Source organism: Babylonia areolata, chromosome 13 (assembly GCF_041734735.1).
Source record: "Babylonia areolata isolate BAREFJ2019XMU chromosome 13, ASM4173473v1, whole genome shotgun sequence".
NCBI classification, from domain to species: domain Eukaryota; kingdom Metazoa; phylum Mollusca; class Gastropoda; order Neogastropoda; family Buccinidae; genus Babylonia; species Babylonia areolata.
Genome location: NC_134888.1, coordinates 12,412,576 through 12,431,331, shown reverse-complemented (window position 1 = coordinate 12,431,331; position 18,756 = coordinate 12,412,576). Strand labels below are relative to the sequence as shown.

Here is an 18,756-nt window from a genome sequence, read left to right as displayed (position 1 = left end):
TATGGTTGATTATGTGTGTCATGTTTGAGATCTCCCACTTTTTTTGTTCCAAGTTTCTCTCTCCTGCTTCCACTCCCTTCCCCTCTCCCCCCCTCCTCCCCATTCACACACACACTCTATTTCTGTTTCTCTTGCACAGTTTGCTCTCTCTCTCTCTCTCTCTCTCAGGCAGCTTAGTTTTAACACACACACAAGTGTTTCTCTTTCTGTCTCTATCATGAACAGTCTTGATGTCTTTGTTCGGGTCTGTTTTCAGATATGGATTGTGTGTATTTATAGCACAACACAATGAATTGAAGTGTGCCAGTGATGATGTTGACAGGTGCCTTGGCTGGGTGGTTTCGTATGAAATACCCCCATCTGGTGACTGGTGCCATAGCAACTAGTGCCCCTGTGTTTGCCAAGCTCAACTTTTTGGGTTAGTTTGCCAGTGACATGCTTATCTGACTCTTGCCATCTTTCATAATTATAAATCTTGATATTAGCCATGTTGGTGACATACGTGGTGTCTGTGTCATTGGTGTTTGTTATGTGTCAGTGGTGTTTGTTGTGTGTCAGTGGTGTTTGTTATGTGTCAGTGGTGTTTGTTGTGTGTCAGTGGTGTTTGTATCAGTGGTGTGTCAGTGGTGTTTGTTGTGTGTCAGTGGTGTTTGTTATGTGTCAGTGGTGTTTGTTGTGTGTCAGTGGTGTTTGTTATGTGTCAGTGGTGTTTGTTGTTTGTCAGCGGAGTTGGTGTTTGTTATGTGTCAGTGGTGTTTGTTGTGTGTCAGTGGTGTTGGTGTTTGTTGTGTGTCAGTGGTGTTGGTGTTTGTTGTTTGTCAGTGGTGTTGGCGTTTATTGTGTCAGTGGTGTTGGTGTGCATCAATGGTGTTGGTATATATCAGTGGTGTTGATGTTTGTTGTGTGTCAGTGGTGTTGGTATTTTGTTGTGAATCAGTGAATTTTTGTTTGTTTGTTGGTGATATTGGTGATGTTAAATTGGATCATCTGTGCTGATGATGTATAATGTGTGTCAGTGAATTTTTTGGTTAGTTATTGATATTGATGACGTTAATTTGGGTCATCTTTGTTAATGTTTTGTGACATTTGGTCCGAAATCTGAAATGACATCGAGCGTTGAAATCTGTCAGATTGTCAGATTAAAATCTTGTCTTTGGTCATAAAGAAGCACTACTGTGAAAGTTGATAGTTTCTTTGAGTCCTGGTTTGAATAAACTTTCCCTTGATAATGTCTGTTTTCATCGGAAATAGCAAATTAGAGGGAAAAGCTGATCAAAACACAAACTGAAGCGTGGGATGGCCTTGAATTTTTGTGACACATTGGTAGGGCAGTGCTGAAGAATTTTTTGGTATTCAGCTGGAAATTCTCTCTGATTACACATAACGTAAATGCAAAAACATATATGATCATCGGCAGTGCATTTAAAGGCACTAATTGTGCTCGCAAATCAATAAACATGGCATCGATTTTCAGTTGGATGATCAGTGTGCAGGTGTGTGTGTGCATGCATGTGTGTGTGTGTTTATGAAATGTGTGTTTTATGGAATGCATTTCATTTTAATTTAAGCTTTATTTACATGATATTTTTTATTGTTTGGTAGTTTGTGTTTTTTGATTCGTTCTGTGAACGCATTGGATTGAGCTGTTGTAATGTTTTTATGTTATGTTTATATCTAGCTCGATCATGTACCGCACTTTGAGCAGCATTAGTTCTGGATATCGTGCCATATAAAAGTTATGAATTATTATTATTATTATTATTATTATCATCATAACTGCTTGCTGTGAACTGCAACCTTACCTAATTTTCCATTGATTGGACAAACTATGAGTGTGAATATTACCAATTATACCATGTAATATGTTCCTCAAAATGATTTGTCCAGTACATAATCAATATATAATACTTGACATTCAAAATTTCGGTTGAAATAATATCCATATTTTTTGTCATGAACACCGAGTTATGATCTGATTTTTTTTTTTTTTTTTTTTTTTTTTTTTTGTGCCATGTCACTGCATAAACCAGTCAAACTCATATTCGTTTAGTTTCTGGCACTTTTCAGGACTTCCTTTCTTGTTTTCAGCAGTTTATTTGTGCGACATGCACGAAGGCCCTTGTAAAAAGCAGGAGTAAGCTTTGTCATGAATGACTTTGCTGTAACTATGAATGCACAAAGTGCTGTCTCTGACCCATTTTGCTGGTTTATATTTTAGAAACAAGTTGTTTTTATGGTAGACAGTATGTGGTTCAACGTTTTGATTTATCGTTGATCTCAAATGCTCGGGAGCATTGTTTTCCAAATTCTAGCAACATTGTTTTTGTCATTATTTTTGGAGGAACCCTGTATGCTCTGTCATGATGTAACCAACAATATCAACATTATTTCTTAAAACAAAATGTTTAATTTCTGATTACATTGTTCAAAGAAAGGAAAAACTATGTGTAGATTGATGATACAATATTAATACTTTCTTGTGATAGGAATATTTTACACGTTTTCAGTGGGTGAAGGTTGCTTCACCCCAAGATACCTGCTGTTGAACTGACAATAGATTTCTTTGGTTTCTTCTCTTGAAATATTAACCAAATTTTTTCCTCAAATTATGAAAACTTGTTGTTATACCCATATCTGATTTATGATATCTTACATTGCCAAAATGTAAATTCATAGTGACTTCACACAAATGAATTAGAGCGAAGTTACCAGCTTTGGATTAAAATGATTATGATTCTGACAGCAGACTATGATTTACTTCACATGGTATATTATGAATATATGATTCTTATCTTGCAAAAAAATTGGTCAGACCAGTTCAATACTTTATTTTACAATCCACAAATTGTGATTCATAACTGTATGCAACAGCTTTTGTTGTAAAGTTATGACAGAAGTTATCCCCCAAAACTGAACTTTCTGTTGTAAATCAATGGCTAGCACTGTTCCTACCCCAACATCATTTTAGATCTCAACATATTGTTGGAGGGTTGTTTCAAATCTTCGTTGAAAAACGTGTATCTCTGGTGGTCTTGTTTAGGGTTTGTAGTGAAATACCAACATACTATGAAATTAAAATTAATTGATATTAAGCAATATGGGATCATCCAGCTATTTCTGCATGTAAACATAGATATTAATAATAATTATCATATTTATATGGCGCTGAATCTTGTGCAGAGACAAATCAAAGCGCTTTCGCACCAGTCATTCACACACATGCATAAGTGTAAAACCGAAGAAACTGACGACAAGGAAGAGGCAGGGAAGGGAGGCTGTTTTGGGAAGAGGTGGGTTTTAAGGCCAGACTTGAAAGAGCTGAGTGTGGAGACTTGACAAAGCAAAAGAGGAAGTTCATTACAATTGCAAGGTCCAGAGACAAAAAGAAAGGCGGCCAACAGTCAAGTGTTTGGGTATGCATAAACAGAGTGGATCCGATGGGAAACACTGGTGAAGATGCACATAAATAGTTGTCACTGAGACTTCACTTGGCACTTCAGTGAGAGAAAATGTCTTGGTGTGAAGTTATGAGCAAACTGCACCTTTTCAGGCATTTTAAGCATATAAATTCTTAGATTTTATCAATTGTCTTGCTTATCAATCTGTGTGATTCATTCACTCATTTCATTAGATGTATAAGTCAGTCTGATATCATGTCTGCTAAAGCAGTAAAAGAACATTAAAAATAGTTCAGCTGTTTGCTTTGTCTTAGTTATGTTCAGCTGAGCATTTGGCAATTGTTATTTTCTGTTTCAGTTTAGTTTTGTGTAATGATTGTTTTTATACATCTTTAATGAATAGTTAGTGGAGTTATCCAAAACAGCTCCATACTTATAATTTGTATTTTACTTTTGAAATCTATAAAATTTTGTTATGTGACAGTAGTGAATTGATGAACAGAAAATTTTTTAATGTTCATTTTATCTGTTTTGAACTTTTCTACTTCAAGTAACTATAATGTTCTGCAAAAAACATGATAGATTTTTCCCCCTTCAAATTATGTATTTCTTTTTACTAAACATTTATACTTCCAGCATTCTGGGGAGAAATTCTATATAGATACATTGTTGTGAAGTTATGAACTTTATCTGCATATTGCAAAATTAATGTTTTCATTTCTTTGAAAGAAGTTCTTTTTTGTGTTACAAATATTTTTATTAGTTGTCTTTATATAAATAGATTAGATATTTTTAAAGTGTAGTTTCAGTTATTCATTAGTTAGTTTTGAAATATGTCATGGTGTGAAAGTTATGAACAATGTATAAAACGTAATGTCAAATAAAAGGTTATGAAGACATTTTCACATCAAACTGGGATATTATGTCGAGTGCTTGTAGTAAATAAACAAATCTGTCAACAACAACAAAAAACAACAAAAAAAATCTGAATTTATTTCTCATCATGCATGTGACAAAAATTGGACACCAAATCAGATTTTGGATCATTTATCAGTCAATAGGGTGCTTTTGATTATATGGTGCACCCCCATATTTTTATAAAGCAACTATTCCATACAAAAGGACTACAGGATGCACTAAATCAATGTCTCAAAACTGACTACAGTTATGTGCTGGTGATACCAGTGTGATTGCTAATTGTTTTGTGGTTTGTTGTTGTTAGTTCTGGGCATTGTTTTTGTTGTTGTTGTTGTTGTTTTTTGTTGTTGTTTTGTTTTGTTTTTTGTTGTTGTTTTTAGAGAGAGAGAGTGTTTTTTGGTCTGATATGACCCCATGCAGTCAGCAGTGTGATAATCACAACAAAAACCAAAGTGTGTTTCTGAAGGGATGTACAAGATTTGTTTGAACCAGTATGAAGAGGGAATGAGTGGACCAGTATGAAGAAGAAATGACTGCAATGATGGTTTCAGAGTACCTGTCTGTGGTGCGGGATTCCTTGGCTGAGAACAGTCAGTCCTGTGTCAGCAACATTCAACAAGCAGTGGCAGAAATTGACAAAATGATGAACACATCAGAAGGGCGGCAGACTTTAAAGACCATGTTTAAGTGAGTGTGTGTGTGTGTGTGAGTGTGTATGTATGTGTGTGTCTGTGTGTGAGTGTGTGTGTTTGTGTCTCTGTGTGTGAATGTGTGTGTGTGTGTGTGTACTCTGAATGAAAGATTTGGGAAAGGAGAAGTGTCAGTAACTCAGAAAGTAGGAATTATAATTTTTCTCTTCCAAAAGTAGACGAGCATTGAAATACTTGAAGAACTTCAGACCTATTTCTTTTTTTAAGATTGGGTAATCCCATACAGTGAACAGTCTTAAAGTAGTATTATCATGACTAAATGAACATGCTTTTGATTCTGTTCATTGGGAATATACTTTTGGCTTGGAAAAAGACAACAAACATGAATCTCACCTTTTTTTCCCTTTTTAAAAAAAAAAATAAAATCTTGTGTTTATAAGGGAAAGTTATCAGCCAGTTTCTCTTTGAAGAGTGGGTGTCACCAAGGAGATCAAATGTCATAAGATTTCTTTGTCTTGTGTGCATGAGAAAAAAAGATAAAGACATTAAAAGTAAATGCATATATGTAGGAGACAATAATTTCAAGATAAATCAATTTTGTATATGATTATCTCTTGATTGTGACAGAAACTTTGTTCAAAAGCCTGAATACATTTGAAAAAGTTTCATGGTTAAAACTGCAGTATGGAAAAACTGCAATATTTGGTTAGGAAAGAAGGAAAATTCAGCAAATAAACTGGAGAATAGACTACAACACATTTCATGATCTTTAGAATATGGTTAAGAATTATAATTTTTCAGATAAAACCCCCCAAAAAATCTGGTCTAAAACCACTAGAAAAAGTATCAGTGAATGGATCTCTAGTACTGTCAAAATTGGTTGTCTGTAGATCTTACAACCGAACCCAGACTATTAAGATCATCCATTGTGAAATAGTGCAACAAGTTCATATACATTTTTTAACTAAAAAAAAAAAAGAAAAGAAAACACACTGTGCCAAAAATGATAAAAGAAAGATATACTATTAGGATATCAATAGACAATACAGACAATCCTTAAAACTGTCACGGATCATGAAGATGTATTTTCAAAATTCCAAATGGAGAATGACATTACTGCATTCAGTGTGCTTGTGTTCTGAAAGAGACTCACTTGATTTTTATGGATCAAAATGAATGTCAGGAAAGAGGAGTGAACAGTTTTTAGAAAGATGTCTTTAATGCCTAGTCAATGTTTTGCACACAAGTGGGCTTGAAGAAAGCTCTAGAGAGCTGGCAGCTGAATCTGTCCCCTGCAATGAAAAATTCAAAGTGGGTATCCATGTTACATGTTTGTCTGAGTGTGTAAGTGTGTGTGCCAGAAATCAGATTGAATGACACAGGAAACGAATGATGAGCGCGCAATGGCAGCTGTCAGCTGGCTCTACCCGGGTAGGCAGCCTGTGGTGCAAATGACCCCGTGTATGTAAAGCACTTAGAGCTTGGTCTCCAGCCAAGGATTGGCACTATATAAGTATCCATATCAATCAATCAATCAGTCAATCAATCATGTTCTTTTTCTTTGTGTGCTTCTAGAACAGCACCTGCTCCTGGATGATAGTAATACATATATAAGTATCAGAGACTGTCAGAAATTATGGGAATGACAGAATTTAACTTTCTTCTCTACATTGTTTGCAATCTATAAACAGACAGAATGAGAGGACAGTGCCACACATTTCTTTGCCAAGCCCTGGACACAGTGGATATTAATTCACAGCCATTTGCCATAAAAGGCTATGGTACCTTTAACGTTTAACCATAATTCATGAACAGTTATACCAACAACAACAAAAAAGAAACATAAGACTAAATGTAAACCAAGTAATGATAGAACCACTGAGTGAACAATATCTAAGGCTAAAAAAGATCAAAAGTGTTCTTCAGTATCATGGTGGAAACTATAGAAGTACTTAATATTAAAGGCTTTGTCAAATGGGAGGAACACCTGATTGCATAAATTGGATATCATGGAATGCTAAAAAGGATTACAAATATGAAAGAAATAAAACTGAAATGGTTTCTACTTATAATCTACATTTAACTAACAATATGCAAAAAAGAATGACAATTACAGACAGTGACAACGAAACTGCTGCTTCACACTCCAGGGGGGAAATTAGAAGATACTTTGAAAACATCTATTGTCCATTGTGATAGGCTCACATTCAATACTGAGCATAAATCAGAAAGATACAAATAGATGAAATACTTGGCCTGAGTATCTTACAGGGTAAATTTGTTATATACAGCGCTAAACCTGATGAAATGCATTCCTAAAGGATCTGAACTACAATTATAAAATTTTTAAAAAATATGCACAGTTAACTCTGGGAATGTCAACCCCCTGGGGACCAAAAAAGAATATGTGTAACACATACACACAGACACAAGACACACACACACACACACACAGACACACACACGCACACACACACACACACACACACACTGAGCACCCGCCTACAAGCATGCACACTATATATGTGGAGACTTTATTAGAGGAAAAAACATTGATAAGAGGTAGAAAAAAGGATACAGCCAGACAACCAAGCTTCATTGCATCCATTGGCCATGCTGAACAGATACATTTTGAAAGTTTGTTTTGAAAGAGGATAAGTTTGGTAAGTGATAAAGATCCAGAGGAAGAGAAGTCGAGAATAAGTGCAAAGTTGTGTGTTGTGTCAACTCTGGGGGAACTTTGCTGGGGCTGAGATAAAAAAAAAATTTTTTTTAAAAGGCTAGAGGCTGGAGGCAAAGAATTCTGGCAACTAACCAGATGAGACAACTTAAGTGAGGTTGACTTAAGCAGTGACAACTGGAATGTACAGAATTTAAAGAACATTTGTTCCCTTATATTGGGTTATAACAAACTGATCAAAGTATAATTGTGTATCCACTCCACTGACAAGTATTGTAAAGCATCAAACATATGGATGTGTGTTTGTAGCACTATTCTGATTAATGGAAATGTTTATTTCTTTTTATGTGTCATAAAAGCTGAAACCCAAGGCAGAAAATGGCAAGACTGATGTTGCGGGTTAATTTGTTCATGCCTGCAGATGCAACAAAGCTGATACATATTTACAGGGATGCAGTGAGTGGCTACTCTATTCAGGAACACAATTCTCTGTTCATACATGTATGCATGTTCATCATCTGTCTTTTCAGTTTCAATATCTTTTTCTTTTTCTTTTTTTAATTCGTGGGCTGCAACTCCCACGTTCACTCGTATACACGCGAGTGGGCTTTTACGTGTATGACCGTTTCTACCCCGCCATGTAGGCAGCCATACTCCGCTTTCGGGGGTGTGCATGCTGGGTATGTTCTTGTTTCCATAACCCACCGGATTACAGGATCTTTAACATGCGTATTTGATCTTCTGCTTGCGTGTGCACACGAAGGGGGTTCAGGCACTGGCAGGTCTGCACATACGTTGACCTGGGAGATCGTAAAAATCTCCATCTTTTACCCACCAGGTGCCGTCACCGTGATTCGAACCCGGGACCTTCAGATTGAAAGTCCAACGGTTTAACCACTCGGCTGTTGCGCCCATCAGTTTCAATATCAAATCCAAAAGTGGTGTCTTCTGACCAGGGTCAACAGAAATCAACAGTACAGACAAAGGAATTTCTTCCCTGTTCAAAATTTAGATTGTGCTTTGTGTTTCAGACTGTGTGAGGATATCAACATCACCAATGCTGAAGATGTCTCCAACCTTTATTCAGTGCTGACAGGCAATTTTGAGGGTGTTGTGCAATACAACAAAGATAACAGGGCCTTTGAGGTGTGTTTGTGTGTGTGTGTGTGTGTGGATATATAAGCACATATGTGTGCGTGCAACTTTCTGTGTGTGTGTGTGTGTGTGCACAAGTACAGTATGTTTGTGTGTGTGCATGTAGGAAAAGAGAGAAAAGTGATACTTTGTATGTGCAACTCTGTGTGTGTGTGTGTGTGTGTGTGTGTTTGCACAAGTACAGTATGTTTGTGTGTGTGCATGCAGGAAAAGAGAGAGAAAAGTGATACTAGATATGCATGTATATGTTTTATTGTGAGGAGATGGGAGGAAAAGGTGACAATGTGATGGGAAAAGAGGAGCACCAAATTTGTCTGTCTGTGGTAATCAGTGCAGTGTGTGGGCACATTAATGCAAACCGAAAAGAAAAAATGGGCTGTTTGTGCATGATTTACAACATTTAAATAAAAGTGAATGGCAGGGATTGTCTTCTTATTCAGTTATTTTAATGATAATGAATCAAAAGACTCAAACTGTTGTTTGACCTTTGCAGGGTGCAGTAGGAAGCAACATAACCATTGGCACATTGTGTGATATCATGGACAAGAACACCAGCCGTCCAGCTGTGCAGCGTTTTGCCGATGTGAACAGCCTGATGTTGGCGACCTACCAGGAGAAGTGCCAGGACTTTAGCTATCAGAGCATGGTCAGCGACATGAAGACAGTGGACTGGAAGAGTGATGCTGCTGAAGGAGGTATGTCAGGATGTTCACCACACTCCTGGTGTCCTTTTGTCTGATATATGCACAGGAAAAATGTATGTCTGAACTTGGACACTTCTGAACAATATGTCTGCTTTACCAAAGTCAGTCATGTATTGTTCAAGCTTTAGAAAGGGTTTTTTGTTTATTTGTTTGGTGTGTGTTTTTTTTTCAAAGACAGTGATTTTACAAAAATGCCTATGGCCCAGAATTGACAAAATGTTCACAACGAATTATTTTCACAGTGTTTGGTCTGGTATATATAAATTTACATTGATCATAAAGGCAAACAAGTTAAGGACACTGGAAAATAAACTGCTGGAAATTAATACTGATGTCTTAGAACAATGAGGAGTTTTTCTTTTAGAGTGCTTACTGGAGAAATTCATATGTGTTACATTCAAAGAGAGCCATTTGTCTTTATTAACTCACTCTGGATGATGGAACGCTACGTAAGGTAGCGTTCCGGATGACGGAACGCTATAGCGGTTTCGACAAATAAAATTTTTTCCACATGTTCCTCATGGGGTAGCATAACAATCTCAGTTAAACCGGGCATTGTGAACATGTCAAGGGTCGAATGAAAAGTTTCTTTATGAGATTCCTTAACAACACACTCCATAGCGAGCCAGCAAGTTCAAGACCCCACACGACAAGCTAATCTGCATACGTGATGAAAATGGCATCACAGACGATACAAGTGGACATTTTTGAGCAAACTAGATCACAACAGTGGCTTTTACTGCTGCTGAAGTGATTAAATGCTTCAAACTGAAGGTTTCGACATTGACAAGGATAATAAAGACATTGACCAGAGTATCTGCAATGAAGAAAGCTACCAGCAAGTAGGTACTGATAGTAATTCAGCTTCTGAGAGCAATGAAGAGGGAGGGGGGTGGGCATTCACACAACATGAGGAAAGTGGTCAGTGGGTCAAGTACAGTGAGTTTCATTCAGTTACTTTATGGTTTGTATTTTTTGTGATTTTTTTCGTAACCCTAACAAATAGGTCGTCTGTAGGGAAAAGCAAGGGAGATAACTATTCGTCCAGAGTGAGTTAAACAAATAACAAATACACATTACCTGAAAATGAAGCCATTGAATTTATCCAGATTCTTAAAGTCATTTGAAGTCAGTGAATCACCAACATGCTATTGGGGTTCATTCATTCATTTCATTATGCCCATCGCTCCTGGTGGAGCATAGGCCATCAACGACCCCTCACCATCGCACTCTGTTCTGGCCATTCCAGTCCAGTTGGTCCCTTGCTGCTTCAGCTCTGCCTCGGTATCTCGCCTCCAGCTTTTGCGAGGCCGGCCTCTCTTCCTCTTTCCCTGTGGGTTCCAGGTCAGGGCTTGGCGTGTGATGCTGGACGCTGGCTTCCTGGGTGTGTCCGATCCAGCCCTACTTCCTCCGCAGTGTCTGCTTGGCCACTGGTTCCTGCCCCGCTCGCTCCTACAGATGTTCGTTTTGGATCTTCTCCTGCCATCGGATCTTGTATATGCGCCTCAGACAGGTGTTGAAGAATGTCTGAATCTTCTGCTGCTTCGTCTGTGTTGTCCACCATGTCTCGCATCCGTAGAGCAGAATTGACTTCACATTGGAGTTGAAGATGCGGAGTTTGGTTTTCATACTGATTGCTCCTGATGCCCAGATGCTCTTGAGCATGATGAAAGCTGTTCTTGCCTTGCTGATTCTGGCTGTGATGTCTCGGTCCATGCCTCCCTGTTGGTCAACCACACTTCCCAAGTAGATGAAAGACTCCACCTCCCTAATGGGCTCTCCACCGACTGTGACTGGTGTGCTATTGGGGTTAACAAAGAGAATTTAGTTTCTTATTATCGAAGAAAGAAAAACTTCAGCAAAGGTTCATTCCTTGCCATATTTTATTGAAGTGATTACTTTATTTATACTACAGAAACAGAAACACACAGCCTTGTCCATGCTGACCAGTGCTGCTGTTCATTGTGCAGGTCGCCAGTGGACATACCAGACCTGCACAGAGTTTGGTTTTTACCAGACCTCAGATGACAACAGCCAACCATTTGGTCACAAGTTTCCCCTGCAGTTCTTCATCAAACAGTGCCAGGACATTTACAGCCCAAAATTCAATGCTGATTTCATTTCCAGGGCCATCACACAAACCAACATGAATTACGGAGGTTATGGGATAAAGGTCACAAATGTGGTTTTTCCCAATGGCTCTGTGGATCCTTGGCATGCTTTGGGGATTGTGAAAGATCTGAGTCCCAATGCTACAGCCATATTTATCCAAGGTAAGATTTCATATCTTCTATTCTTGTTGTTGATTTTTAAAATACAGTGCGTGCTTCTTGGGATTGTGAAAGACCTGAGTCTCATGCCAAAGCCATATCAATTCAAGATAAAAACATGTTATCTCTTGACTGACTGACTTGTGTAAGCAAAGTGAGTCAAGACAATGTAATAACCTGATGTTTGGTTGTCTGTGTATCTATATGTGTGTGTGTGTGTGTCTGTGGCAAACTTTAACAAACTCATTTTCTCTGGAAATCTTTTCTCTGCCAATACTAAATTTGGATGCCTTATTTCTGGATCATGAACAGCTTATTTTGTTGAGGCTTAATATCCAGAAAATTTATTGGGCTCTTCCCAGTTAGTTGTCTGAATGTTTGGATTTGAAGACAGCATGACATTATTTTCTTGTTCGCAATTATCCTCTTCAGTGCCAGAAATTGATATAGCTTGTGCTTCCTATTTGCCAGGTGGTTTTTATTTGTGAATCGTTTTTTTGTTGTTGTTTTTTTGTTGTTTTGTTTGTTTTTTGTTGTTGCTTTTTAATTCTAGCATGTAAACTACTGCAGGAATGTATACAAAACCCATACTTTTCTGAAAGGAATATGAACAGCCTATCAATTTCTGATAGTTTAAAGAAGCTACTTAATACACTGATTATCAATGAGTAAACCATAAATGTGAGAAAACAATTTCACATACCGTAAAGTTTGGTCTATAAGCCGCGACTTTTTACCCCAGCTTCAACCTCTGCGGCTTATACAGTGATTCGGCTTATTTGCGGATTTTAAGGATCCCGGGAGTGTCACATTCTCGTCTATTCTTAGCTGCCCTTCAACTCACCAAAATCATGATTTCTGTCCATGAATTTTTGGATGAGCTTCAGGATTTATAAATCAAATCCGCACACATTAAAGCCTTCAGATCAGCATTCAGTTCTACTCTGCTCAAGCGTACACCCTCATCATGCCGAAAACACGACGTTATGCCTATGATGCAGCCTTCAAATTGAAGGCGATCGACCTAGCAGACGACAGTGCAAGCGACGAACCAGCAGCGACCTCCACCTTCATGTTCATGAAGTGAAAGCGAGGCTGAAGTTAGTGACAAGATGGCGGAGGAAGCTGTGCTGATTCTCTTCAACTCGGACACTGAAGACGAAGATTTTAGTGGATTCAGTGAGCAGGATGACGTTGAATAAATGTGACTATCCCTAAATTATGGATCTTATTTTCGTTGTGTTTATTTTATTTATTTTTTTATGGCACTAGCAGTATTTTCGCTTGCTTTTCTTTGTGTTGTTCCCGCTTGTGTTTATTTCATAACCTACAGTATCAACAGCTTTTCTGTCATATCAGTATGTGTTCCGGTACCGGAAATAAGTGCGGCTTATAAACCGGTACGGCTTATGTATGTATAAAGTTAAATTTTTTCCAAAATTTAGTGGGTGCGGCTTATATACCAGTGCGCTCAATAGACCAAACTTTACGGTACTCTTAATATTCCCCCACCCTTTACCCTTTCTGCAAATCATCACTCTCATTCATCTCAAGCAAATCATCTGACAAGATGATGTCACCAGAAGCTCTAACTGCTAGTCTTTAACCCCTAGGCTGCCTGCATGACGAGATAACTCGTCATGGCAAGCATGTATGCTTCGCTGCCACAATGATGAGATAACTCGTCATCGAAATATTCTGATTTTTCCCTGGTTTGCATTCACTTCGTTGACAAAAATAGTGGTAGCTTTAGCCTGGGGAATCTCTCAAGATTCTATTCATAGCTAGAAGCCCCATCTACGTCATGAAGCAGTCCTTTATTTGAACGTTTTGGTTGGGTCACTGTCCAAGTGTCTGCCTGACTTCTCTCCTCACTCGCTCAACAAAATGTCGGACTGACGCCGTGCTCAAGACATGCGATCGTGATGAACTAAATCAACCAAGATTTCTTTCTTTAGCTGATGCTCAGAAAGAATTGAAGCGTAAATTCGAAGGAGAAGATAGTGATGAACATTTATAGGACAATCTGATAGAAAATAAAGGGAGCAATCAAGAGAGTGGCCAAGTTGCGACTATCAGTGAGTGATGCCGGCCGTACAGATGTTAGCAGTCAACAGAACGACCGAATTAGCAGCAGAGCGGTATTCTTGGCACGCAGCCAGTGCGGTCTGATGAGAACTGAATCAAGTGACCGTGTGAGAGGGGTGAAGAGGAGAGGGGTGGAGACTGAGGGGGCGTGGCCTCACATCCATCTTATCACTTGGAGAAGTCACAATGTATTGTGTATCTATCTCTTAAAAAAATATATATATATATTGTGGTTGTTCTAGTATGATTTTGTGTTTGCAGATATCCATTTGTCCAGAAAATATGATGTTTTTGTGCAAATTACCTGACTAATGTTTGTAATGAACAAGTTGAAAATGTGACCAAAAACAAAACACTGATTTCAAAACAACAGCATGTCACTAAAAATACAGAAAATGGAAAAACATCATGTGTTTTGTATTCTTTATTCATTTACCTTTCAGAAAATATATACTTTTATGGGTCTTTCTCCAGTAACAAAGAGCACAGAATTTTTGGAAAATTTATACCCGTTTTTTGTGAAAAAACCCTGGCAAATAGATTTCAGTTAAATTTTATTTTCCTGGCAGCGAAAGGGTTAATGACTTGTAAAGCTTCTATAATGTCTTTGGTGACAAAATCACAAAGAGTGTTTGCAAACAATGCTGTTTCAAGCTATTAAAGCCGGATTGTGCTTTGCCGTCCACAAGCTTGAAATTTTCTGAGAGAGGTACTGACAATAATATCCAGTAATTACCACCCAAAGTGTGATTGGCTGTTGCTGCTAGTGGATAATGAAAGCAGACATATCAAGCTTCCTGACTGGTGGTATTGGGACACAATAACTTTAATTATAAAAAATCCTGAAACTACGTGGACACATATATGTATGTCAAAGGGAAAATAGGGAAGCATTTTTCTTGACATATGTTTCTATATATATATATATATAGAGAGAGAGAGAGAGAGAGAGAGAGAGAGAAAGAGAGAGAGAGAAAAGAAAAAAGGAAAACACATCAATCTGTCAAATATTCCAAATTTTCGAAACGATCACATTCCTTCCTCAAGGGATAAGTTGTTTACATGTTACCGGGCTCACTCTTATGCAGCTTTTATGACGCAAGCACACCATGACGTACATGTTGTGATACAAATTCACTACTGCCAGGTTTCGCCCAGAGCCTAAAGAATTGCAATTGTCTAGTTTCTTCTAATATCAAAAAATAAGTTCCTTAAAACCTAACTTACTGAATAACTTTATCAAAAGTAGTTGGGAAAAAAAAAGACAGAGAGAGGGGGTTTGGGTGGGGGGCAGGGGGGGCCCGGGGGGGGGCCGGGGGGGGGGGGGGGAGGTGCATAAAAAATAAAACAATAAATAATAACGAAAATAAACAAGAGAGGCAAGGCCTTCAAGACTCACTTGTGATACATTTTAAAAAAAATCTAATCATTAAAATGTGTTCTGTATTTCTTATTATAAAGCTTCGGGTAAAAAAAAGAAAAGAAAGAAAAGCTGTGAAGGCAGATTCGAACCCCGCGTGTTCGGGTGAGAAGAAACTGTCTTACTGAATACACTATCATGGCTCCTTAAGTGACGTTCAAAAATTTAATATTTAAACATGCTTTTTTAAGGGCAATAAATCGATTGCGGTATTCACAGTGAGAACACTGTTTAAATCATATTATTCTGGTGTATCTTGGGCATTCAAAAAATCTTTAAAGGCAATTAAAAATTCATTTTAAGTCCGCGATAAAGGAGATGTGGCTATCGCCTCAATAACACTGCAACATTTAGCCATTTTCTCTGGATCTAGATAGATGCACAAGTCTAGTTACACCTGCCAGGAATGTTGTACGACACGGTCAATTCAGTTTCTCTTTTATGTTCATTCTAGTTTTATAGTTTTAAAGTGGATATGAAAATGGAGTATTTTGTTAAACTAATAACATGTAGAGCCAAGTACAAGTACTTCTAAACGTCGTATGAAGTGAAAAGGACTTCATTTTGAGAAAAGTCAAGACTGGAAATTTTTACGTTTCATCAAGGGAATTAACTCACATGGTTTGTTATTTTAAACTGTGAATTCCGACTGAGTTTGTTGATATTTTTATGGCAGTTTGGGGCATAATCCAGTAAGTGATGGGGCGTTCACAAATCTTTCTCTGAATAAATATTTAACGGTCTCCTTCTCCAACTTTCCATCACATGTTACTGTGTATTGTCGATTGAATGTAGGATTGAACGGGCAGGTCAACAACTTGAAACAAAATGGCGTCCTTTGCATTCGCGAGGAATATGAGCACGCGCTTTGAACATGAATAAATATGTGTACGCAATTGATTTTTGCCCATGACCTTCAGAGCTCAGCCAATAGATCTATAAAGTCCATTCGTAGTATTGATTTTAGTATTTTCCGAAAGGACCACTTGGGCGAATGAATATAGTGAAAGCCCTGTACACTGAGAGTAAAACACACAAGCTTTTTATGAATTGAGTATAATTTCAAAATGTAATGTTTAACCCTTTTGCTGCCAGGAAAATAAAATTTAAGTGAAATCTATTTGCCAGGGTTTTTCCCAAAAAACGGGTATAAATTTTCCAAAAATTCTGTGCGCTTTGTTATTGCAGAAAGACCCATAAAAGCATATATTTTCTGAAAGGTAAATGAATAAAGAATACAAAATACGTGCTGTTTTCCCATTTTATATGTTTTTAGTGACATGCTGTTGTTTTGAAATCAGTGTTTTGTTTTTGTCACATTTTCAACTTGTTCATTACAAACATTAGTCAGGTAATTTGCACAAAAATATATTTTCTGGACAAGTGGATATCTGCAAACACAAAATCATACTAGAACAACCACAATATATTTTTTTAAGAGATAGATACACAGATGCATTGTGACTTCTCCAAGTGATAATATGCATGTGAGGCCACGCCCCCTCAGTCTCCTCCCCCCTCTTCTTCAACCCTCTCACATGGTCACTTTATCCAGTTCTGATCAGATCGCGTTGGCCGAGTACCAAGAATTTCGCTCATACTGTGTCCTGCTAATAATTTGGTCATGTTCTGTCGTCTGCTAACATCTGTACAGCCGGCATCACTCACTGATAGTCGCATCTTGGCCACTCTCTTGATTGCTCCCTTTATTTTCTATCAAATCGTCCTATAAATGTTCATCACTGTCTTCTCCTTCGAATTTACGCTTCAATTCTTTCTGAGTATCAGCTGAAGAAAGAAATCTTGGTTGATTTAGTTCGTCACGATCGCATGTCTTGAGCACGGCGTCAGTCCGACATTTTGTTGAGCAAGCGAGGAGAGGAGCCAGGCAAACACTGGGACAGTAACCCAACCAAAACATTCAAATAAAGGACTGCCTCGTGTTGTAGATGGTGTATCTAGCTATGAATAGAATCTAGAGAGATTCCCCAGGCTAAAGCTACCACTATTTTTGTCAACGAAGTGAATGCAAACCAGGGAAAAGTCAGAATATTTCGATGAAGAGTTATCTCGTCATTGTGGCAGCAAAGCATGCATACTTGCCATGATGAGTTATCTCATCATATAGGCAGCCTAGGGGTTAAGATGAGAAAGATCAGTTTAAAGCAAATTAACCCCCCTAGCATTAATTTCAGATTAATTTCCCTTTTTTACTAGCTGCACCAAAGACATACACCAGAAATATAACTTCCATGCTTAGCAAAAGGAGTTCCTGTTTGAACAAAAAATGATAAAAATGATATATATATCATGTCACAGGGCACTGAAGAGGTTAAAAGAAAAGAAATACACAGAATGTCGCTAACTGCACTATCAAAGTGTTTACTGCATATGGATAATTTTAAGTGGGTACTGAATTAACTAGAATGAACATTTTAAATCATTGAATGGAGTGCACCTTTCATGTTCAGTAGCGTACATTGGTCTGTGCAGATCTGGAGAAAACAGCAACATGTTGGCTGTGTGCCTGAGGCAATAGCAAAAATAATCCAGATACATTAAGATAACATGATTTAGATGGTGTTTTCATTTTGAATACAGTAACTGTAATCAATTTAACTTACTAAAAATCATCAGTTTAAATATTAATTTTGGATGCTAGAAACTTTTAAAACTTTTTTTTCTATTTTATTTTTGCTCATGATTCTTTATTGGCAAAAGAGAGTCTTGAAGGCCATGCTTCTCTTGTTTTGTTATAGCTTTATATGTACATTTGGTGTCATATACTGTGCCATGTCAAACTGATGCAAACTAAGCCTATCAGGTTGATGTGCTGACCAATTTTGCAGCTAACAGTAATAAGATTCCTCTGCCATGCCTTTCATCTGATCAGTCGGACAGTGCAGTTCCCTTCATTCACTGATGAATAGCCATGCTGATGGTTGAATGGACATTCAAAAGTCTACCAAGTTTTGCTCTGTCTCACCTGAACCTCTTCCTGGCTTTTAAGCTTTTTCTGTTACTTGTTTGTTTATCCATGGTGTTCTTTTACATCCTTTGCATCAGTACTGATGTTCACTTTGATTTTGCAACTCGTTTGCCTTCAAGTCTCTACTTTTTTTTCTTCTTTTTTCTTTATATCTTGCTCTATCTGAATTTTCTCTCTATCCTTTCTCTGCTTGGGTTCAAAGCATGGGCTCTGACTTACAATGTACTGATAATCATGCTTCATTTGCACTCCACCCTGCGATGGCTGAACCGGAGAGACTGGATTGGTTTCACTTCATGTTACTGACTCAGGCCTGGAGTGTGTTTTCTCCATTTATGACTGGGGCGATGGCTCTCTGGAGGCAAATTGTGGAAGGAGGGTTTGATCCTTCTCCTGTACAAGTCATTCCACTTGGAGGGGGGTTTAGGTGGGGTTATGTCCATATTGTTGCCACTGCCAGGGTGGGGTAGGACATTTCCTCTCA

The 18,756-nt window shown here is 37.9% G+C and overlaps 1 protein-coding gene across 1 annotated transcript in view; it reads left to right on the top strand.

Moving 5' to 3' along the window:
- The window catches only part of LOC143289064 (putative serine protease K12H4.7), a 64,157-nt gene that overhangs the window by 32,400 nt on the left and 13,001 nt on the right, over positions 1-18,756 (top strand). The window contains exons 4-8 of the mRNA XM_076597883.1: positions 323-418; positions 4,868-5,003; positions 8,678-8,792; positions 9,295-9,496; positions 11,476-11,778. Coding sequence (XP_076453998.1) covers positions 323-418; positions 4,868-5,003; positions 8,678-8,792; positions 9,295-9,496; positions 11,476-11,778 — 852 coding nt within the window. The remainder of the gene's footprint in view (positions 1-322; positions 419-4,867; positions 5,004-8,677; positions 8,793-9,294; positions 9,497-11,475; positions 11,779-18,756) is intronic.